General features: G+C 42.8%; 1 protein-coding gene and 1 long non-coding RNA gene across 14 annotated transcripts in view; one reads left to right on the top strand and one right to left on the bottom strand.

Moving 5' to 3' along the window:
- The window catches only part of PANK1 (pantothenate kinase 1), a 119115-nt gene that overhangs the window by 33302 nt on the left and 61333 nt on the right, over window positions 1-24480 (top strand). The window contains exon 1 of one of the 9 annotated variants that reach the window (XM_007963509.3): window positions 23089-23798. The exons of the other annotated variants lie outside the window; for them this stretch is intronic. Coding sequence (XP_007961700.3) covers window positions 23096-23798 — 703 coding nt within the window. The 5' untranslated portion in view covers window positions 23089-23095. Of the gene's footprint in view, window positions 1-23088; window positions 23799-24480 lie in introns of those variants that run through there. 9 annotated transcript variants of the gene reach the window in all.
- On the bottom strand, window positions 588-24423 carry LOC140712412 (uncharacterized). Of its 5 annotated transcripts, none has more exons than XR_012094004.1 (4): window positions 24200-24423; window positions 19099-19239; window positions 3904-5983; window positions 588-3089 (listed from the first exon to the last, which is right to left on the bottom strand). It is a non-coding gene; the product is annotated as an uncharacterized lncRNA (long non-coding RNA). The 5 variants fall into 5 exon arrangements; XR_012094006.1 differs by having other exon boundaries at window positions 588-4043; window positions 4642-5983; XR_012094003.1 differs by having other exon boundaries at window positions 588-4043; window positions 5866-5983; window positions 24200-24288.

Here is a 24480-nt window from a genome sequence, read left to right as displayed (position 1 = left end):
GTTGTTTCTAGGAGGTAATAATATATGTGAAAATAATTGGTATATGGAAAAGGATTAAATACTAGTGCTGAAACATTATACATATTAACATGCCTTTAAATCTGTCTCCCTACCATTCCATCATTTATTTTCGGGGTCAGTTTTACTGAGATACAATTAATGTATTAATGTAAGTGTACAGCTCAATGAGTTTTGACAAATGTATACAGATACATAACTACTACCACAATCATAATATAGAATATATCAATGACCCCCCAAATTTCCTCATGTCCTTTTGCATTTTTATACTTTAAAAGTCAATATATACCCAAGAGTGATTAAAACATACCTTCCCAAAAACTTGTGCGTAAATATTCTTAGTAGCATTATGTATGATAGCCCCCAAGTGGAAACAACCCAAATAGCCATCAACTGATAAATGGATAAATAAAATGTATATCCATGCAGTGGAATATAATTTGGCCATGAAAGGAATGAAGTACCAATGTCTGCTACAACATGGATGAACCTTGAAAACATTATGTTAAGTAAAAGAAGCCAGTCACAAAAGACCACACATTGTATGACTCCGTTTTTATGAAAGGTCTAGAAGAGGCAAATCTATAGAGACAGAAAGTAGTGTTTGCCTCATATTGGGGGCTAGGGAATAATGATGAATGACTGCTAATGGATGTGGAATTTCTTTTGGGGGTAATGAAAATGTTCTAAAATTGATTGTGGTGATGGTTGCAAAACTCTGAATATAATAAAACCATTGAATTAATGCCATTTAAATGCGTGAATTGTATGTTACATGTGTTATATCTCCCTCCATTAAGGTGTTAATTTAAAAAGTTAAAGAATTAAAATCTCAAAGGCAAAATTTCAAATACAATATTTCATAATTTTGCTATACTAATTTTCTCTTCAAAGTTATGAGATAGTCATGAAGATTTTTATCTACAATCTTAATATCCTAAGAATCAAACTATTTTAATTATTTTTTGTCCCCTCCTCACCTCATTTTTGAATGTATTTGCTTGGTTTGTAGTCATAATGGTATAAACATGATTAGGGTGCTTTTGTCAGTTAACATTAGATCATGAACATTTTCCCACAGTGTTATGAAGCCTTTTTAATAATCATTTTAGAGATCATATGACATTCCCTCTAACTTACCACTTTCCTCCATCTGCTCAGGCACCCAAGCCAGAAACCTGAGTTATGCCTAAGTTTCTCCTGCCACTGATTTAGTTCAGAGCATACTCTCTCACCTAGATCACTGCAAATGTTTCTTTACTGGTGCCCTTGCTTTTTGGTGGGCTTCTATCAATCTGTCAAACAGCATGCAGTAGCTACACATCATGTAGCAGCCAGACCTAAAACATGTTTCTTCAATGACTCCCAACCAACTACCCATTGGAGGCCAAACCGCTTCTAATAGTTCACACAGCCCTTGGGATATGGGCTCTTGCCTATACTTTGAGCCTCATCACTGTCCTCCCCATTCCCTCTCCAGTACATATTTCCTGTGTTCCCTGAAAAGCACACAGTGTAGTGTATTATCTGCCCAGAATAACTCTCCCACTCCTCCTTCTGCTATTTACTTGGCAAGCTCCTACTCACCCTTTAACATTGGGTGTAAACATCACCTCCTATGGGAAGCATCTCCTCTCCTCCACAGAAAAAGGGAGGTGCTCCCACATCCACACTCCTAGATGTCTTTGTACATGTCTCCATTTTGTTCTGTACTTCCCATGCATGCTTCATGCTGATCTTTCTCACCAGAGTAGAAATTATGGTCTGTTCAACTTGGTATTTCCAGCACTTCAGCATCTGGCACATAGTAGGTTCCAGTAAATGTTATTTCAATAATTTAATAACTACTAGTAATTCAGCACTGTTTTCCAGCCACTGTTCACATTGCTTTTCACATATTATCCCACTTAGTCTTCTAAACAATCCCATAATGTAGATACTATTATCATCACTATTTTAAAGATGAGAAAACTGAGGCACAGCTTAGGTAACTTGCCCCAAATCATCGCACAGCTAGGAAGTGAGTGGCACCACCAGCATGTGAACTCATGTAGTATGATTCTAACTCTGGAGTTCATGTTCATAGTAACTACACTACATAAAAAAAAACTTGAACGTATAATCCATTATCTTATTGCCTAATACATAAGCTACTTGTACTCTGTCTGTCTCCTCCCAATCACCCCACCTTTCTTCTTTTGAATTTTTTGAATTTGGCTTAAGATAAATTCCCAGGAGTAGAGCTTAAAGATGTATTTACAAGATGAGGACATTTTTCTGGCTCTTCATATGTCCGGTGAGAACTTTACTTAACATAATATAGTACATGCCAAAGAAGTGAAAGTTTCAAGGCCATCACCCATCCCAGGCTAACATGGTATGATCGGGCAAGTTGGATCAAGAACTCTGAAGACAGCTGCAGAACCAGTGCAGGAAGGTGCAGACTGCTGTGAACTAGCCTTGGCCAGCAGTTGGTCTAGCTTCACAATACAGCTTTTAATCTAATTTTAGGATGAAAGAATGAAAAGCCCTTCTATGTTGCTGCTGCTTCAAAATGTTCAAATATTGATTTAGTGGTTAAACTGCAGCACCAGTTTTCACAATAACATTTTTTATGCCATAAAATAGATTAATCTATGCAGTATGACTGTACATTGTTGAAGCTGGCCACCATGTAAGTCTGGCTATCCTGAAATTGCTATGCTACTAGGAAGCCCAAGCTACCTGAGCAGAGATACCATGTAGAGAGAATGATGACCAGCTAGCCTAAGCTGCCCAGCCATTTCAACCTAGGTGCCAGGCATGGAAATGATGAAGCCACCTTGTACATTTCAGCTTCAGTAGCTATGATGTGGAGAAAACCGTGAAACCCAACTGATAGCCAGAATTAAGGCCTCAATATTTGCCTTAGTTCGTTCGGAGTGCTATAACAAAATACCATAGACTGGGTGGCTTACAAACTCATAGTCCTGGAAGTTGAAAGTCGAAGATCAGGTTGCCAGCATAATCAGGTTTTGATGGGAGTCCTCTTCTTTCTAAGCTGCAGATTGGTGACTTCTCCCTGTGTCCTCACATGGTGGAAGGAGGAGGATCTCTCTGGGGTTTCTTTTATAAGGACACTAATCCCATTCACAAGGGCTCCACCCTTAAGACCTAATCACCTCCCAAATGCTCCATATCCTCATACCATTTTGGGGGTTAGGATTCTAACGTGAATTTTGGGGGGCACAATCAAACCATAGCAGATACGTGGTCCCAGTTAAATGAATCCAACCATTTATATCCTTTTGAGTCATCTCAGTCATCCCAGTCATCATGGAACAAACATAAACTATTCCTTCTGAGCCCTGTTTGAATTCCAGACCCATAAAGTAGGGAGTATAATAAATGTTGTTTAATGCCACTAAAAAATAAAATAAGTTCTACTCCTATCCTAGCTACAGAATTTGTTACTATGTTACAAAGCAGTTGCTCACCAGTGGCACTGACTTTGATCCAGTCACGTGTATGACCTCTCCAGAGCCGCAGCAAGGATGGCAGCTGAAGGCTTATCCTGGCAGAGTCTTCTTCAGCTGCTTCAACCCAAAGGACCACAAGTGATCTATGAAAACTGGTGTTTCTCCAACTGCCAGAGGGTGCTCTAGCCATTCAGGATGTTTACCGGATACCCCAAACTACCAGCCTGTCTGGGATGGTGATGAGAGCTCTGGCTCTAATAGTAGCTTAATTTGGTGTCAAATCCCAGCTCTACCACCTAAATTAGTTGCATGATTCCAGGCAGCTTAGTGAACTTGGGGTACCTGAATTTCCTCATCTTTAAAATGAGGATAACAACATCTAACATTGTAAGTTTGTAATTAGGGTTAAATGAGCCTTACTTACTTAGCATTTTAAAATAATGAGCGTGCCTGTAGTCCCAGCTACTTGACATACTGAGGCAGGAGGATCACTTGGGTCCAGGAGTTCGAGGCTGCAATGGCACCACTGCACCCCAGTGTGAGCAACAGAGTGAGATCCTGTCTCTATAAAAAAAAATAAAAATAATGATAGCTAATGTTTACTGAGTGTCTCACAAATGACTTTATATTCCTTATCACTATCCTCAATACAATATTATGCTGATAGCTTCCAAATGTATACTGATTGTTCAGGCCTCTCATTATCTCCAGTTTCACATAATTGTCTAATTGACCTAGTCACTGGGATATCCAATTGACACTTGATGGTTACCTTTTCTATATTGCTGCTAAAACCTGAAAACAAAGAATCATCCTTGACTTTTCCGTTTTCTTAATTTTCCACATTCATTTAATAATTTGTTAATTTTACTTCCAAAATAGATTTCAAAACTGTTCACTTCTGTCCATCTCCCATCATTTCTCTTCTGAATAGCTGCCTCCTCTCTGGTCTCTCTATGCTTTCCCTTTAGCCCCTGCCCCAGTCCATTCTCTATGGAGCAGCCTGAGTTATTTTTCTAAACATAAATCAATTTCTGTCATCTGTCTGCTTTCATAACTGTCAGCAGTTTCTTGTAATGCTTTGGATGAAATCCAGACTGCCTACCATGGACCACAGTGTCCCAAGCCTTCAAGCCTCTGCCTACCCTTAACCTGATCTCACCCCACTCATCTTCCTCATGATGCTCCAGTCACATGGGCCTTCTGCACGTTTCCAGTTCCTTCCTATCCCTTTTGACTGTGGTGTCATCTAGCTTGCTCTTCACCTCCATAGCTTCTTTTCATATTTTGTATTTTAGCTGTGTCAGTTATGAACAGCCTTGCCTGCAAATAAAATAAATCCCATCTAAGAGTGGTTTAAACACAAGAAAGTTTGTCTGTTTCTTATACAATTTCCAGAAGTAAGCATCCTAGGACTGGCACAGCAGCTCCATGAGACCATAGGGACTTAGCTTCTTCCTACCTTTCAGTTTTATCATCCTTCATGTATTGACCGCATGTCGTAGTCTGTTTTCTGCTGGTATAACAGACTACCACAGACTGGGTAATTTATAAAGTAAAGAAATTTATTTCTCACAGTTTTGGAGGCTGGGAAGTACAAGAGCATATACCAGCATCTGGTGAGGGCCTTTGTGCTGTGTCATAACATGGCGGAAGGGCAAATGAGCACATGAGACAGAGAGAGCACGAGGGGTAGACTCCCTTTTATGACAACCCCTCTCTCATAACTAAGCTACTCCTATGATAATATTAATCCATCCGTGAGAGCAGTAGGCCCCAACTCCCAACACTGTTGCATTGGGGATTAAGCTTTCAACACATAAACTTGTAGGGGATACAGTCAAATCATATAGCCTCATAGGTCTGACTTCATACTTGCTGCCTCATGATCACAAGACAGCTGCTGCACTGTTAAAGCAGAAGGGGGAAAGCAAAGGGGTAAAACCCACTTTTGATTTAACTTTGTATTATGCAGGATTGCAAATATAAAAAACATAGAATAGTATAGAGAGCCCCCCATAGATATACCACACAACTACAATAATTATCAACTTGTGGCCAATCTTGCTTTATCTATTATCCACCCCCACTTGACTCTCCCTCTCTCCTCATTATTATGAAGGAAAATCTAGACATTCTATCATTGTTTTCCAAAGTATTTCACTATGTATTCTAAAAGATAAAGCTTTCCCTTTTTCAGCATACTATTTTCACACAAAAAATAGCAATTCCTGGCCAGGCGCAGTGGCTCACGCCTGTAATCCCAGGTGGGAGGCCAAGGTGGGCGGATCACCTGAGGTCAGGAGTTCAAGACCAGCCTGGCCAACATGGTGAAACCCCGTCTTTACTAAAAATACAAAAATTACCTGGACATGATGGTACATACCCGTAGTCCCAGCTACTCGGGAGGCTGAGGCAGGAGAATCACTTCAACCCAGGAGTTGGATAGTGAGCCAGGATAAGTGCCACTGCACTCCAGCCTAGGTGACAGAGCGAGACTCTGTCTAAAAAGAGAGAGAGAGAGAAAGAGAGAGAAAGAAAGAAAGAAAGAAAAGAAAGAAAGAAAGAGAGAGAGAAAGAAAGAAAGAACCAATTCCTTAATATCATCAAATTTCCAATTTTTCCACAATAATTCAAATGTCTAATTATTCAATAAAAGCAACATTTTTTTTTTTTACAGTTTAAAGTATCCAAATACTTGCAAATAAGTATTTGGACTTATTTGCAGTCCATGCAGTGGACACGTCCTTGAAGTCCCTTTTAATCCATAGGATCCCCCTCCATCTCTTTTCTTTTCCTCTTATTTTTGAAGAAACTAGGTCATTTGTCCTATAGAGTTTCCCACAATCTGGATTTTTCTGATTGCATCCCTATGGTGTCCTCTGTATGTGTTGTAAGTTAATAGTTGGATATACATGTTTGATTAGATTCAGATGTTTTATTGTTCCTTTGTTCTTCGTGGCAAGACTACTTCGTAGGAGGTATTATGTTCTGCTAGCCAGAGGTGCCTAATGAGTGGTTGTCTCTCTTTTTGTGACATTAACAGCTTTTGATGATTAATGTCTAAATCCATTAATTCCTTATGTTATAAAATGATAATGTTTTAAGTCTATCATTCCTTCTTCATTTGTTAGTTGGAATACTTTTATAAAGAGAAACTTTCCCATTCTATTTTTAAGTTACCCAATAGGTACAAACAATAAAGGAACGATTAATGCTCGATACTTTTCCTTAGTTTACCAGTTTTCTTTGAGACAGAGTTTCACTCTTGTTGCCCAGGCTAGAGTGCAATGGCATGATCTTGGCTCACTGCAACCTCTGCCTCCTGGGTTCAAGCAATTCTCCTGCCTCAGCCTCTCGAGTAGCAGGGATTACAGGCATGTTTCATCATGCCTGGCTAATTTTGTATTTTTAGTAGAGACAGTGTTTCTCCATGTTGGTCAGGCTGGTCTCGAACTCCCCACCTCAGGTGATCCACCCGACTCAGCCTCTCAAAGTGCTGGGATTACAGGCATGAGCCACGGTGCCCAGTCACCAGTTTTCAAAATAGTGAATTGATTCACTAGCATCCTCCAATGGTAACCAATCAGACTTTTAAAAAATTATCTTAGTGAACTCATTGATTTAAACATATTGGATGTGTTTTAATGCATTGCAGTTATTAGCCTTATTGATATTCAAATAGTCCAATTTTGGCCATTGGGAGTGTCCTCAAGTTGATTTATGAGTTCCTTTTTCATGAGAAAACCCAAAACTTTCCGGAAACATCACTTGGACAGTTTCTTATCTCACTGGCCTGAGTTGTGTCAAATGGCCACCCTGAGCTGGAAGATGGCAGTGGATGGAGTTTAGATCATTCATAATCTCCTCAAAGAGGTTTCCCCTGATGCCCCACCTAAAGAATGCACCCCCTATTATTCTGCAGAATGCTATCCTGTTTATTTCCTTTATACAACTAATCATAAACTGTAGTTACTGTATTTGTTCATTTGTTAAGGGTCTGACTCCCTCACTGGGTTGTAAGCTTCACGATGTTTTCCCTAGCACAACATTTGCAGGTGCTCATAAAATTTACTTAATAAATATATGTCGAATTAATAAAACAAATGAGGTAGAGACCATTTTATTCCTATTGTATCCACTATCCAATACAGTATCCATTATTTACATTTAAATTTAATGGAAATTAATTACAATAGAAAATTAAAAATCCATTTCATTAATCTCATTAGTTATATTTCAAATACTTGAAAGCTATGTGTGGCTAGTGACTATCACATTACACAGTGTAGATACAATGCATTTCCCCCATCACTGAATACTATTGGATAATGCTGGAGAGAAGAAGAAACTGGCTATTAGATAAATCAACTTAATCAAGGTCATAGTTACTAAGATTACACAGCTACTAAGAGAAGGAGCTGGATTCAAAGCTATGTCTGAGTGACTTCAGAAATAGAACTCATAACACCATGACATAGTCATCACTGTTGTTATTACTTGATTAGTCTTGCTTTCAATTTCAGTCTCTCTAGGGGAATTTAGGGGGATTCAAGCCTCACTACCGCATAGGTTAACTGACTATCTCAGTTTGCCTGGGCTGAAGAAGTTCCCAGGATGCAGAAAAGTCTCAGCAAACCATGCTACCTAATTATCAAAATCTTTATTGAGGTTTGTGGCAGGTAAATAGATGGGTTCACTCAACTCCATTTCAACCACTTCCAATATGCCCTATTGCATGCTAGAAGTGAGAAAGTTGAAGTCTTTTCCCACATTTCCTTACAGCTTTGGTCCTGTACATGGGGTAGCTCTGCCAAGCAGATGCACTTGGGCAGCATCCAGAAGGCCTGATTGAGGAGGAGGCTGCACTTCTGCTGCTTTGTCTGGAAGGCAGTGCAGTGGCAACAGAGGTCTCAGTGTCCTGTCCTTAATGTCATGGACTTGGAGAGGTAGAATATGGGACATGTGTTTTGCATGTATAGATTCGACCTGAGATGGTCAGTCCTGAAGCCAGCAACAGGAGCAGTGACTCCCTGGTTTCTTGTTTTATGATTGTAACAGAAGTAGCTACTCCCTTAGCAAAATGATTCTGTCATGGAAAGAATACCACCCAAGAGAGTCATTACTGGGAGCCAAGCCAGTAATGGCTGAACCTTTAGCTTTTCCAGTGATTTTTACTCACCCAATTTCCCATTTTAATTCATTTTATGCTAAAACGATTTAAGTGGTGAGATATAGTGATATAAGAAATGTGTATTTGGTTTCTTCTCCCAGTTCCTGACACAGAGCTCCTAATCCTTTGGAATTTCCCGGGTGATAGGAGTGTCTTTTGTTCTAATGGAGCGAGTCTTGGTGGTCTCCTGGATGGAGACTGGTCACCAGAAAGACTAAGCCATAATTAGAAGCTTTGAACTTTCCAACTCACCCCCCATCCTTTGGGGAAAGATGGAGATTGGGTTAATTGATCATGTCCATGTGATGAAGCCTCCATACAAATCCCTGAACTAGGGGGTTTGGTGAGCTTCCAGGCTGCTGAATATGTGGAGATGTCTAGACGGTAGTAAACCTGAAGAGATCATGGGATCTTTGTTTTCCTTCCCACATACTTTGCCCAGTGTATCTTTTCATCTGGCTGTTCATCTGTATTCTTTATAATACTCTGTAAAATGACTGGTAAGTATAAATAAAGTGCTTTCCTGAGTTCTGAAAGCCATCCTAGCAATCAGACCTGAGGAATTCATAGCTGGTTGGCCAGAAGTACAGGTCACAACCTGGGACTTGTAATTGGCATTTGAAGTAGGGCGCAATCTTGTGGGCCTTAGCCCCTAACCTGTTGGATCTGATGTTATCTCCAGGTAGCCAATGTAAGAACTGAATTGTAGGAGACCCAGTTGTGTCCACTGGAGAACTGCTTAGTGTATGGGGAAAACTCTTCACATATATTAGCCACAGGGTTGTTCTATGTTGTGTTGTGTATGAGAGGAGAAGGAGGAAGTTTGTTTTTTCCCTTACAAGTGGATTTTTATTATTATATGCAGCTGATGACCCCTTACTATTCAAAGGGGATTTCATCTGGGAAGCAAGACAGCTATAAGAAATCTGAATAAAATCTGAATGTCTAGCATGCTAGGACCCTAATATAAGGTTCTCCTTATCACTGCTGTCATTCTTTAAGAACTGTGCATACATCCTATTCACCAGAATCCTGAAATTTGATTTCAGAAACATGACTATATGCGTATACACACACAAACACACACAAATGTTCCTCGACTTGCAGTGAGTGGGGTTATACCCCAACAAACCCATCGTAAGTTGAAAATATCATAAGTGAAAAAGGCATTTGCCACCTAACCTACCAAACATCATAGCTTAGCCTAGTCTACCTTACATGTGCTCAGAACACTTACGTGAGCCTATAGTTGGGCAAAATCATCTAACACAAAGCCTATTTTGTACTAAAGTGTTGAATATGCCATGTAATTTATAGAACATTGTACTAAAAGTAAAAAGCAGTGGTTGAATGAGTACTTGAAATATGGTTTCTACTGAATGCCTACCACTTCTTTAGCATTGTAAAGTTGAAAATTATAAGTTGAATTATTCGAAGTTGGGAACTATCTATACAAATAGAAATCATCATATTAATAGTTAGAAAAAAATTTTAAGGGCAAAAAGGCTCTTTCAGAAACAAAAATAATAGCTTGAAGAATAAAAGGAACCCAGTAATTTTTATGAAAGGTAATGCTATATAGGCAGTGGAATATTATACCAGGCATTTGCAACCATGATGTAAAGTCTGCAGGTAAAGGGAGATACACTGCCTTTTGGGAGGCACTACAGCTGAGTTATGGAATGTATAGGTGTAAACAGGAAAAAAACCCTGATTTTCTCTCTACTCTCATGCTCACCACACAGAACACTTTTGTGACCAGATGTGTGGGAGTTTTCCCCACATACCAAGCAATTCTCCAGTAGATACCAACTGAGTGTCCTACATTTCTGCGTGGAGATAATGCCAGATTCCAAAGATTGAAGACTCAGTCCCACAGGACTGCTGCCACTTCAGATAGCCACTGCAAGTCAAGTCCTAAGTTGTGACTTGTGCTCCTGAATAAGCAGCTGTATTAGTCTGTTCTTACATTGCTATAAAGACATACTGAGACTGGGTAATTTATAAAGAAAAGAGGTTTAGTTGGCTCACAGTTCTGTGGGCTGTATAAGCTTTCTGGGAAAGCTTCAGGAAACTTACAATCAGGCAGAGGGTGAAGGAGAACCAGGTACATCTTTACGTGGCTGGAAAAAGGGGGAGTGCTACATATTTTTAAACAAGCAGCACCAGGGGGATAGTGCTAAACCCATAGACCCAATCACCTCCCACCAAGTCTCTCCTCCAACACTGAGCATTACAATTCAACATGAGATTTGGGTGGGGACACAAAGCCAAACCATATCATTCCACTCCTGCCCATCCCAAATCTCATGTCCTTCTCACATTTCAAAACACAATTATGCCTTCCCAATAGACCCTCGAAATTTTAACTCATTGCAGCATTATCTCAAAAGTCCAAGTCCAAAGTCTCATCTGAGATAAGGCAAGTCCCTTCTGCCTATGAGCCTGTAAAATCAAAAACAAGTTAGTTACTTCCAAGAACAATGGCAGTACAGGTATTGGGTAAATCCTCCCACTCCAAAAGGGAGAAATTGGCCAAAACAAGGGGACTACAGGCTCCATGCAAGTCCAAAATCCTGCAGGGTAGTCATTAAATCTCAAAGCTCCGAAATAGTCTCCTTTGACTCCATATCTCACATCCAGGACACACTGATGCATGGGATGGGCTCCCAAGGCCTTAGGCAGCTCTGTCCCTTTGGCTTTGCAGGGTACAGCCCTTGTGGCTGCTTTCACGGACTGGCAATGAGTGCCTGTGCCTTTTCCAGGTGCACGGTGCAAGCTGTTGGTGGATCTACCATTCTGGAGTCTGGAGGATGGTGGCCCTCTTCTCACAGCTCCACTAGGCAGTGCCCCAGTGGGCACTCTATATGGGGACTACAACCCCACATCTCCCTTCTGCACTGCCCTAGTAGAGGTTCTCCATGAGGGCTCCACCTCTGCACCAGACTTCTTCTGCTTGGACATCCAGCTATTTCCATATATCCTCTGAAATCTAGGCAGAGGTTTCCAGGCATCAATTCTTGCCTCTGTGCACCTGCAGGCTTAATAACACATAGAAGACACCAAGACTTGCAGCTTGCACCCTTTAGAGCAGCAGCCTGAGCTGTGCCTTGGCCTCTTTTAGCCATGGCTAGAGCTGGAGGAGCTGTGATGGAGGACACCATGTACTGAGGCTGCATAGAGCATTGGGACCCTGGACCTGGCCCATGAAACCGTTCTTCCCTACTAGGCCTCCAGGCCTGTGACGGAAGCGGCTGCCTTGAAGGTCTCTGAAATGCCATGGAGGCATTATCCCCTTTGTCTTGGCTATTAACATTCAGCTCCTCTTTACTTATGCAAATTTCTGCAGCTGGGTTGAATTCCTCCCCAGAAAATGGTTTTTTTTTTCTACCACATCATGAGGCTACAAATTTTCAAAAATTTGCATGAATATAAGTATATGCTGTTAGAAGCAGCCAGGCCACATGTTAAACACATTGCTGCTTAGAAATTTCTTCCACCAGATAACCTAAATCATCTCTCTCAAGTTCAAAGTTCCACAGATCTCTAGGGCAGGGCACAATGCCTCCAACCTCTTTGTTAATGCATAACAAAATGACCTTTGCTCCAAATAAGGTCCGAATAAATTCCTCATCTCCATCTGAGACCATCTCAGCCTGGACTTCACTGTCCATATCACTATCAACATTTTGGTCACAACTTAACAAGTCTCTAGGAAATTCCAAACCTTCCCTCATCTTCCTGTCTTCTGAGCACTACAAACTGTTCCAACCTCTGCCCACTACCCAGTTCCAGAGGTGCTTCCACATTTTCAGGTATTTTTATACCAATTCCCCTCTTCTCTGGTACCAATTTTCTGTATTAGTTCATTCTTACATTGCTATAAAGAAATACCTGAGACTGAGTAATTTATTTTAAAAAGAGGCTTAATCAGCTCATGGTTCTGAGGCTTCTGCTTCTAGGGAGGCCTCAGGAAATTTACAACCATGGCAAAAGGTGAAGGGGAAGCAGGCATATCTTCAGATGGCTGGCAGCTGGCAGGGGAGGTGCTACACACTTTTAAACAAGCAGCACTAGGGGGATGATCCTAAACCATTAGAAACTGACCCCATGATCCAACCACCTCTCACCAGGCCCTTCCACCAACATTGGGGATTACAATTTGACATGAGATTTGGGGGAGGATACAAAGCCAAACCATATCACCAGCTATATATTAAGGTTCCCATGACTCCTCACCTCGGGTTCAACAATTTGCTAGGAGAGCTCACAGAACTTAGAGAAACACTTTACTTACATTTACCAGTTGATTACAAAGGATATTATAAAGGATACAGATGAACAACCTGATGAAGAGATACCTTGATACAGTCAGGATATTTGTCCCTGCCCAAATCTCATATGAATTGTAATCCCCAGCGCTGGAGATGGGGCCTGATGGGAGGTGTTTGTATCCTGGAGGCAGATCCCTCATGGTTTGGTGCTGTCCTCATGACAGTAAGTTCTCATGAGATCTGGTCATTGTAGCACCTCCCTCCAACTCACTCTTTCCTGCTTGCTCCTGCTGCTGCCATAGGATGTGCCTGTGCCCCCTTCACCTTCTGCCATGATTGAAAGCTTCCTCAGGCCTTGTCAGACACCGAGCAGACGCCAGCACCATTCTTCCTGTAAAGCCTGCAGAACCATGAACCAATTAAAACTCTTTTCTTTATAAATTACCCAGTCTCAAGTGTTTCCTTATAGCAATGCAAGAATGAACTAATACATACATAAAGCAAGGCATGGATGGGCGACTACCCTCCCAGCACCTTTATGTGTTCAGCAACCTGGGAGTTCATCAAATTGCATTATTCAATAGTTTTAGAGAGCTTAATCTCTAGCCCCCACCCCTTTCCTGGAGGTTGGTGGGTGAGGTTGAAATTTCCAACCCTCTAATTATCTAATCACTTGATTTTTCTGATGTCTGGCCCTATCCTGAGTCTATCACAGGGGGCCCACCACAAGTCAACTTATTAGCATAAAGTCAGGTATGATAAAAAGAGACCATTATGAATAACAAAATACTCCTTTTTTTTTCCCCACACTCCGGGAAATTTTGAGTGTTTTAGGATCTCTGACAGGAATTGGGACAAAGACCAAAATATTTTGTTTTATACCACGGTAAGTTCTGGAGCCATCCAGACTTGTGTTCCAATGTCAGTGACACTGTTATCCACTGTGTGAACTTGGATAAACTAATGAGCCTCTATAGGCTCCAGTTCCCTAATCTGGAATATGAGGATAATAATCGTACCCAATTCACATGGCTATTGTGATATTTATAGTGTGCTGAGTACAGTATATGGCACATGAGGACTTAATACATGTTAGATAATATGACTATTATAATTTTGCTAAACTCAGCTCCATTCCTGAAATTATGTCCAATACTTGGGGTCATTCTGATTACAGCCTATCAAATTTCTAGGCAGCCATGCACCATCCCCCTCCATATCATAATTAGTAGGTGCTCAGAAAATATTAGTGCCTTAGTTCATCCTGGGTCAATATTATTCTGGTAGTCAACATTCTAATAATTCTTTTAAAACTGTGTCTTGACATGTGCCCTTTTTCCATTAGAGGTTTATTCATGTAGGGTGTGTTTCACTCCTGCACCCACAGTTATTACTGGTAGTGGCAGCTGCTGATGCTATATTTTCCCCTCTTTGTTGACCAAAATAAAACGAAAAATAAAAAAATAGACCACAAGAGTATCTTGGGTATGTGTTTGAAGAAAGTACTCCATCACGAAGAGAGAAAGAATAGTAAAGAGAAAGAGATTACTCTCATGTGGTCAATTTGAGAAAGCATAAGACCTGGGCTTGGCTTCAGCTTGCCCCAGTAGAGCATTCTTTCATACATTCCCACTGACCACAAAACCCACACCACTACCTCACTGATGCTATACCTGCTAACTCCAAGGCTTTAGTCACACAAAGAATATAGCCATTCTTCTTTGCTCTCATAATGTTTAACCATGTCTTTTACCTACAGAATTTCAGAAACTGGCTTTAGGGGATCCAAAATCAAACCAAGGTTGCAGAGTGTCCTACCTTGGAAGGAATGCTGAAAAATTGATTTAAACCCTTTTTGCTGCTGCCAGATAACCAGTTGGCCCATTACTCAATAAAGCCATGGCAACCAGCGATGCTACATACCTACCCCTCACATGCTTTGTCCAGCCCAGCCTGCATATCTTACCCCTATTGTCAATTCCAGCACATTGTCTCATAAAAAATCCCTACCCGCTCTTTTTCAGAGAGTCACCAGAGGGTCCTTGTGCCTCTGTGTCTCCCTTGAACTCAAGCACAAACCCCCAGATGAAAGCTTTGTCTGAGAAATCCACATGGCCCCATGTTAATTTTCATTACACAGGGAGCCTCTGGTCTATAACAAATTATTGGAAGATTAGACAAAGTGGCCTAAACCTTCTCCAGTGGTTTGTTCCAGTAAATAATTTTCCTTACACTTGATTTGCCCTGTTGGGGGAGACAGGTTCAATTCTTTCTTTCAATCAACAAGTTTTTATGAATTACCTACCATATTTATGATATGAGATACACTGTAAATACCTCTTCCATATCTACTCCAACCTCAGTTAACTTCTATTCAATATTCAGAACTCAGTTTAAATACCACTTCTCTGATGAAGCTTGTATCTAGGCCAGGTCAGCCTGGTATGTACTCTCATGGCACTAGGGGGGTCTTATATCTTATGCATTTTGAAGTATGCACTAATGTCTTTGCTTTTTTGGTGAGTGTGTGCTTAAGGCCTGTCTTTTCTGTAATATAGATGAGGGCAGGGACTTTGCTTTTGCTCAGGATTGTAACTCTGGTACTTATCTTGGTATCTAAGCGAGAGGCTCTGATGAATGAGTTATCAGAATCTCACTGTAACACCACTCACCAAAGTATTTTTGTTTGTGGTAACCTCTGACTGCCTGGGGCATCTACAGAAAGTACGGTGATGAAAATCCGTACCTGAAGGTAGTCTCTTGTATGAGGTAACCCCATGGTGAATCTCTGAGGAAGTTATAAACACCAATAACAAAAAAGCAAAAATGAAAAAATAAAAAAAGAAGTTCATCCTGGGTCAATATTATTCTGGTAGTCAACATTCTAATAATTATTTTAAAACTATGTCTTGACATGTGCCCTTTTTCTATGCTCACACCATCGCTATGTGGTTAAGTGGATAAAGACTTATGCATGTTTTACTTTATTTTCACTTTAGCAAATAATTAGAATTTGTATAGTGAAAACATGCAATGACATCGTGGTACAGAGGTTTTATCAGTGTGTCTTCAGAAAGTAACAATAAATTACAAGTCTGATGTAAAGTTACTAAAAACTAGGTTACAAACCCACATTGCAGACTTCCTTCTTTAATTGAGAGGAAACTATAAACCAAAAATAAAATTCTAAGTCCCTCAGCTGACTGAACAGACCCCCCTTGGCCAAGGGGATTCAAAAAACACCTGAAAAACTAGTTCAGGTCATGATGGGAAAGAGGGGGTGAAACATGCCTCATTATACCCTCCTTCCTTTTGAGTTTAGACACAACTGACCAGCACTGACATTAAAACAGGGATCTTAAGACTGACAAGACAGAATCTTTGTAGCAATAAGATAACAAATTCCAATCTGATTCTGGTGTAACATCACATGACAGCCAGTGGGCCCTGAAGGAAATCAAATTATTTCACCTCAAATTATATTTCTTTACATATTTTGAAATGGCCCTGCCAAGCTGTCACTTGTGGGGGAAAAATTTATATTCTGTAAAGATTCCCTTATTAGGTCTTTTCCAGAAAGTCTGACAATTTTTAAGGTTCAGTAAGAGACATTCACATCTATTCTCTCTGAAGCCTGGAGGCTTCATGTACATGATAAGACCCTTGGCTTCCACAAAGCACCCCCTTACCTTAAGTTGACATCAACTCTTGAGGCAGAGCTTAACTCTGTCAACAAACTGCCCATCAGGAATCCACTTATGACCTGGAAGCTCCTGCTTCTAGATGTTCCACTTCTCTGGGCTAAACTCATGTATACCTTGCATGTATTGATTTATGTCTTTGCCTGTAACTTCTGACTCCCTAAAATGTATAAAATGAAGCTGTACCTCAACCACCTTGGGTATATGTTCTCAGGACCTCCTGAGGCTGTGTCATGGGCAATGGTCCTTAACCTTGGCAAAATAATGCTCTAAAATTGATTGAGACTTGTCTCAAATACTTTTGGGTTTACCAAACCTTTCCCAGAATCCACCAGGCTTTCCCTCATATTTCATTGGCCAGACAGCTCCTAAGTCAATCACAAACTTAGACCAATCAAAACTGCTCTCCTGAGTCTGGGCCCACTTCCCCAGGGAGTTTTACTGTCCATAGTCAACAAAAACTGGGACCTCTGAGCCAGGACCTAGGAACCTACTTTGAAGACAATCCCCACTGTCTGCTCCTCTTTTACTCTGCAGCCTCAGCTTCTTCATCTCTACAACGGGGGGAAATTGCATCCTTCATTGATTCCACACACACTTTTTCAGCTCCCATTTTGTGTCCAGTACTGTATTGAGTCCTGGGGATTCAAAGATTCCCTTCTTGTTTGGGTAGCTGAGACTTATCAGAAGTTCTTCGGAGGCCAGGTATTTAAATTTATACATATAAGTGTATAAATTTATCCTACTTGCTTTCTAATTCAAACTTTTAATTTAAAATACACACACAGCTCGTCAAAATGAACACATTTTGTTTGGGGTTTTGAGTGGGGGGATTTGGTTTATTGTTTGCAGGTCCTTGAGGATCCCCCTGCCAAAAAAACGTGTTAAGTGTAGCATTAGACTGAGATAGGCAGAGTGATATGGCTTACACCAGAGAGGCACCCAACCCCGCCTGGGAGTGATGCAGTGCAGGATGGAATGGGGATCTGCTTAGATTTGAATGTTGAAACCACATCCCCAGCTGCACAACCTGGAAACATAGAAATCAGCCAGCCACACCTCTCCCTCACCCTCCCATTGATCAAGTCCTATAGATTCTATCCTTAAATAATTCTTGAATCCACCCAGTGCTCTTATTCCAACTGCTGTGTCCTTTACTCAGTGCCTTATCACTTCTTACCTGTTTTTTTTTCAGTAGTCTACTTGGTCTCCCTGACTAGGGATCTCCTTCCCCAATCTCCTTTCCAGGCTTCTGCTGAAGATCCTCCCACAATGCAAATCTGGTAGTTTTTATGCTGCCTAAAACTCTTCAATAGTTTCCCACAGCCCTCAGTTAAAAGTCCAAACTCGTTCCTATGGGATAGAAAGCCATTTGAGATTTGGGTCCCATTCAATTGAAACTACCTTTGCAAGAATTATAACAGTGAGAAAATTATGACAGTGAAAGAGATCTGATCTAACCAACCACCACCTTACCTTTACCCTCCAAACTGCCTTTAATCATTCCTGGGCTTGGGCCAAGCTAACTTTAGGATACATTTAGTTTATAGTTTAAATTATAGTAGCCCTTCACCAAAACTAAACCGTCTTTTTTTGTTGTTGTTGTTGTTTGTTTTTTGTTTTTTGTTTTTGGTTTTTTTTTTTTGAGATGGAGTCTTGCTCTGTAACCTAGGCTAGAGTGCAGTGGCCAGATCTCAGCTTACTGCAAGCTCCGCCTCCCGGGTTTACGCCATTCTTCTGCCTCAGCCTCCCGAGTAGCTGGGACTACAGGCGCCCGCCACCTCGCCCGGCTAGTTTTTTGTATTTTTTAGTAGAGACGGGGTTTCACTGTGTTAGCCAGGATGGTCTCGATCTCCTGACCTCGTGATCCGCCCGTCTTGGCCTCCCAAAGTGCTGGGATTACAGGCTTGAGCCACCACGCCCGGCCCTAAACAGTCTTTATAGGTTAAGCAGATAAGAGGAGCCTGAATTCTGCTAAAGTGTAGACATAAATGTTTACCAGTCATTATTCCAGAAGTCACAAGATTTACAACTTTCACAAATACTCCTGCAGATAACATCACTATTGTAAAACCTAAGATTGGCCTTTTGAGATGTCTTTTCAGAGTTTTGCATTTTTGACAAACAGTCGCTCCACCTGACCTGCCAACCTGTCCTGTGGCCCCTCCCAGAGGCAGACTCGGCACACATGCAGCAGCACCATTTTCCACACTCCTATGATTGCATCCCCAGCCAATCAGCAGCACTCCATTCCCTGGTCTGCCAAACTATCCTTGATAAACCACAGCCTCTGAATTTTCAGGGAGACTGATTTGAGTAATAAAACCCCAGTTTCCTGTTCAGCTGGCTCTGCGTGAATTAACTCTTTCTCTTTTGCAATTCCCCTGTCTTGATAAATCGGCTGTATGTGGGCAGCAGATAAAATGAGCTTGTTGGTTGGTTACATAAACTTTTCAGCCGTTACTACTCACCTTCTCCCTTCTCAAGCTGCTCTTCAGCCTGTGGAACTCCTGGCAGTTTCCCAAAAATGCCAGGTTGTTTCAAATGCACCCACAGAGTCTTGGCTCCTTCAGTTCTGAGTGGATTCTTTTAAACCTTCTCTCCCTATTCACCTGAAGAGAGGCCAATATTATTCAAAATTCAGTTTAAGGGTCATTTCCTCCCTGAACCCTGTTTTAGCTTCCATCTCAGCACCACTCCCCCACAATCCCCCACCCTTGACTCTGTCATTGCTCACTCTCTGGGGTCTTCTGGAGTTACCTCCCACAGTATAGATGGCATACTTTGCTTCCTTCATTGTTTCCCCAAACCGTGATGATCATCTGCCTCAAATCCCCTGGTTTTGAAAAAGTTATTTTTTTAATTTAAAAAATATTTATTATCATCATCGTTATAATCGTCATCACCTATTGATGAATCAGTCTATGGAACTGGACCCAGAATCTGTGCTTACAAAATATCCTGGGTTGCAAGTTACACTGCATGTTCATTTTTTGCAAAATACCTTGAGCTTTATAAGATATGCATACTTTTCTGTATGTATGTCAGTTTTAATACAAAGTTAAAAAGGAAAAATTCCCTAGGTTATTCTTACGTAACACTGATGCTGGAGAATCACTGACTTTTCTCTCTCTACTGAATTGTAAGCCTTTTGAGGGCAGTGAAGCCATCTATCTTGTCTTTGTATTCCCAGCATGTTTTAGTGCCTACAACATAGTAAACACAGTAAATGATTAATAAATAAATGAATAAGACCCAAGGGAGTGCGCTGGTTTGTGGGTTCCCTTTTCCCTCACTCTCTTCCAAACATTTGTTGCATGCCCCTCTTAGAGCACATGACAGCTCACGCCCCAAAGTTACACCTCCTACACACACCCCTGAATAAACCTGTGAGATGCCACCTGGCTGCTTCCCTACCATACGCTGGGTGTAACTGATGCAAGCACCCAGCCTGACAAGGGTAGGAGAAAGGAAGCAGGTGGAGGACGTTCTGTCCCAGTACCAGTACTTTTGCCCTGCCTGGGTCTGAGCCACCTGGCTCAGACCTTCCTCAGCAGGCCTGGGAATCAAGCTGGAAAAAATATGTGCTTGGAGATATTGCAATGCTAAAGCTTCTATTTGCATCTCTGATGTAAGTTGCCTCCTAAGCCACTCAGTTCAATTATGTGGGAATTTGAAAATGATATATTTGAATATTTAGGAGTGACTGGTGATTTTTAGCAAATTTACAGTAGAAAGTGAGGGGGACTCTGTGTGAAATATCATCTAAGTCAGGGTTGTCCAATCTTTTGGCTTCCATTGGTCACACTGGAAGAGGAAGAACTGTCTTGGGCCACACACAAAATACACTAACACTAATGATAGCTAATGAGCTAACTAAAAAAAAAGTTGCAAAAATAAATCTCATGTTTATGAATTTGTGTTGGGCCGTATTCAAAGCCGTCCTGAGCCGCATGCAGCCTGTGGGCCACGGGCTAGACGAGCTTGATATAAGTCATTTATCCAGTCACAAATTATTACCAAGCGCCTTCTAGGGACAGAGTGATGAACAAGTCATCTGCCTTAAAGACACTTACAGTGAAGTGGGGTGAGATGGGCAAACAAATAATAATAATGTGTAACTTTTCCTAGCACTTACAATGTACTGGACACTTTACATATGTTAACCTTAAATAAGATTTAGAGAATATGATTAACTATGAAGTTTGAGTGCAAAGCTTGAGGATAGCCACCTGGAAACACTAACTCCAAATGAGTGGGATCAGTGCTCTAAAGTGGAGAAGTTAAGATTTCACTTATACCGGCAGAGATGGAGAAGTTCCAGCAGAATTACATTTAACATACAAAACCAATGCATATGCCACAGCGATTTGATTGGTTACAGACTGCTGCATTCCAAGGAAGATTATTACTCTGCGAGGAGAGGCAATGATCCAAGGGATTCATATCTCTGGCCGTGCTTGGTCTTCCTAATTATTTACAAGGAAAAAAGGCAAGGCCAGGCATGGTGGCTCATTCCTATAATTCCAATACTTTGGGAGGCCAAGGTGGGAGGATAACTTGAGCTCAGGAGTTGGAGGTTACAGTAAGCTATGACTGTGCCACTGTGCTCCAGCCTGGGTGAAGGAGTGAGACCCTGTCTCAAAAAAAAAAAAAAAACAAAAAAAAAAAACAGAAGTTGTAGCTGCATAGCCACATTTCTCTCAAGTCTCACCATAAAGTTCCAACAGCTTGAAGTTTGAATTATTTAATTTTACACATGTGTTACGCATTTCATCAGTCTAACAACTCAGTGGTGTCCTATTACTCTCAAGTTACAAATGAGGGAACAGATGCATTGTATAGTTACAAACTGATAAGGAGTCATAAAGGGAGTACAAGGAGTAGGAAGAGGATATGGCAGGGAGACCTAATGTAGCCCTAAGGGTGAGGGAACATTCTCTAAATATGAGAAGTTAAACAGGAGATCTAAAGTTGGAGTCTAGTAGACAAAAGAGGTCTTAGAGAAGAGACCTGCAGGCAATGGAAAGAGTAGAATGTTGTTTAAGGAATTGAAGGCAGCACAGGGAGCCCCTAATGAGACAGGAGAGGTAGGGAGGGGCCAGATCACCTGGGGTTTTTTTGTCTGTCTTTAAATAGCATAAGGTTAGGGAAGCCAAGAGAGTTGAGATTTAGGGTTTAGTTCCACCTTTGCTCTTAATCTCAGCCATCTATCTGCAGCTCAGTTTCCTGATGTGAAAAAAGTGTACAAGAGTGGATGGACCAGAGTGCTCCAGTGGCCCCCATGGTTCTGAAGCTCTGATTCTAGGTGAGGCTCTGCTGGAAGGAATTGCCAGATGCAAGCCCTAGATGCTGCTGAATGCACTGAAACCCAGGGGCCCAGCAACCCAGTAGCCAGCCAGCACTTGCCAGACTCTGACTCCTCTGTAGATTAATTGCAAATCGTGGAGAATATCACAAAATAAATCACACAATAAATACGGCTGTAAGCATGGTTTGTTCCCCTCCGTCGAAACAAAGGGTGAACTGCTTAATCATAACAGCATAATAAGGAAAACTAGCTTTCTGAGCATTTACTATGTGCCAGGATTGTACCAGGTACTTTTAGTAGGTTTTCTTACAACAGCCTCCTGTTATGGATAGGAAAGTGAGGCCTCAAGAGATTGCATAACTTTGGGAAGGTACTCACCACTCAAATTAGTCCTGCATACTGAGCATGAACAGTCCCATTTCCTATTGCCAGAAGTGTTACCTTGAGCAATAACGTTATCTGGGTTTGCTCAGTGGCCCAGTTGTAATTTGAACCCACTGCTGACTCCAAAGCTCATGGTGTTGGTCACCATGTGATGCCGCCTTCCCTTCTTAGAAGAGGCAACTCCTTACTCTATAAATAACATGACATTGTCTTTTGAAGTCCTTTCTGGGTGAGGAAAGTGCTTTTTATAGCATGGAATTGCTCCTGTTTATTTGGTCTCTTTCAGCACCGATTAATCCTGCCTACAGTTTTGTCCTTCACTGTCCTTACACTGTATTCCTAGGTTTCCTCCCTGCAAAAGACAACTCCATGAAACCACATGGTGTTTGTGTGTGTGTGTGCCAGCAAAGAAATTTCACTCCCCTCCCTCCCCAAGTCTGCCTACTTTTCTATAAATAATTGTTCTCCTCCCGCCCCTCAGGCCTCTAAGTAGTTTGGTCACTTAACCAAACGCACAGGCACACGCGCGCGCGCGTAAGCACACACTCACAAAGCGGGGAGGGTAACGTGAATGACCTTGCAAAGGTATCTTGCCCACTGGGGACAGGATTAGCAAACCTGAAACCTCTGCAAATATTTGTCTTCCTCCCGTATTCCTCCTGAAGCGGTTCGCTCCTCTCGCTGTCTCTCCCAGACCCCTCTCGTTTTCACTCCGCCATACAAAGCCCAACCCGCCCATCTCCTCTCTGCAAGCCCAGAGAACTTGATTCCCCATGTTGAAACTCGTCGGTGGCGGTGGCGGGCAGGACTGGGCATGCTCAGTGGCGGGGACCAGTCTGGGAGGCGAGGAAGCCGCGTTTGAAGTCGCGCGGCCCGGGCATCGGGGGAAGGCGGGCGGCGGGAGCCCCGGCTGGGGGTGCGCGGGGATCCCCGATTCCGAGCCCTGGGCTGGCGTGCTCCAGGCCGGCGTCGTGGGGCCGGCGCGCGGGGGGCAGGGCGCGGAGGAGGTGGGGGAGTCGGCAGGAGGAGGGGAGGAGCGCCGGGTTCGCCATCCCCAGGCGCCGGCTCTGCGGCTGTTGAATCGGAAGCCGCAGGGAGGATCCGGGGAAATAAAGACGCCCGAGAATGACCTCCAGCGAGGCCGCCTGAGCCGGGGCCCGCGCGCAGCCCCGCCAGCACCCGGCATGGGCGACCGCGGCGGGCAGCCGGAGCGCTCGGCCCCGCACTCCCCTGGGGCCCCCGTGGGCACCAGCGCCGCCGCTGTGAACGGGCTGCTGCACAACGGCTTCCATCCGCCGCCAGTCCAGCCGCCGCTCGTCTGCAGCCGGGGTCCCGTGGGCGGCAACGACGCAGTGCCCCAGCGCCTCCCGCTCCTAGCGGAGCTCCAGCCGCAGCCACTGCTCCCTCAGCATGATTCCCCGGCCAAGAAATGCCGGCTGCGGAGGAGGATGGACTCGGGGAGAAAGAACAGGCCGCGTAAGTCCCGCTGGGAGGGGAGCGCGGGCGCAAGGCAGACGCAGCGTGCGGGGCCCGGGACTGGGAGCGGCTGGGGCAGACGCCGCAGCACGTCCTGTGCGCCCCCGCGTCTGCGGTCGAGGGACTGCACAGAGTGGGTTCCTGGGACTCATTCTTTTCCCAGGGGGCATCAAGCACTACAGGTCGTTGCCTGAGCCTGCCTTTTGCTCGCTTCTATCCGTAGAATGGGGCGATTGGACATGGAGCTTGAGCGGGTCCCTAGGTCAAGGATCTATAATAGGCGAACGCTCTGTCCGCCCTTCTAACTGGTGGCTGGGAAAAGCATGTGTGTGAACGTTTGCTGGGGTCCAGGAGTGAGGATAAAGTGGGCGGCACACCGAGGGTGCCCTCTCCTTTCTCACCGTTCTCGCTTCTCTGAGCGCGTCCTGCTGGGGTTGCCTGCCCTTTGAATCACAGAGTAGCCGGCGGCGTCTCGGGTCTATTGGAAAGCGCAAGTCTGGAGGCGTGGAGTTTAACAACCCCCCAAATCACAGCCTATTAGACGCTGTTTCTTCACAGCCAATGAGAGGGTTTTTTGGGAGGGACACACCTACTGATACCATGTGGGCCGGAACTATGTGGACCAATGAAGATTGGAGGTGGATTTTTTTTTTTTTCAAAGAGGGGGGAGGTTGAGTTGAGG

Source organism: Chlorocebus sabaeus, chromosome 9 (genome assembly GCF_047675955.1).
Source record: "Chlorocebus sabaeus isolate Y175 chromosome 9, mChlSab1.0.hap1, whole genome shotgun sequence".
In the NCBI taxonomy this organism is placed as follows: domain Eukaryota; kingdom Metazoa; phylum Chordata; class Mammalia; order Primates; family Cercopithecidae; genus Chlorocebus; species Chlorocebus sabaeus.
Note: the sequence above shows the minus strand (reverse complement) of the source record. Positions and strands in the feature narration are given on the sequence as shown.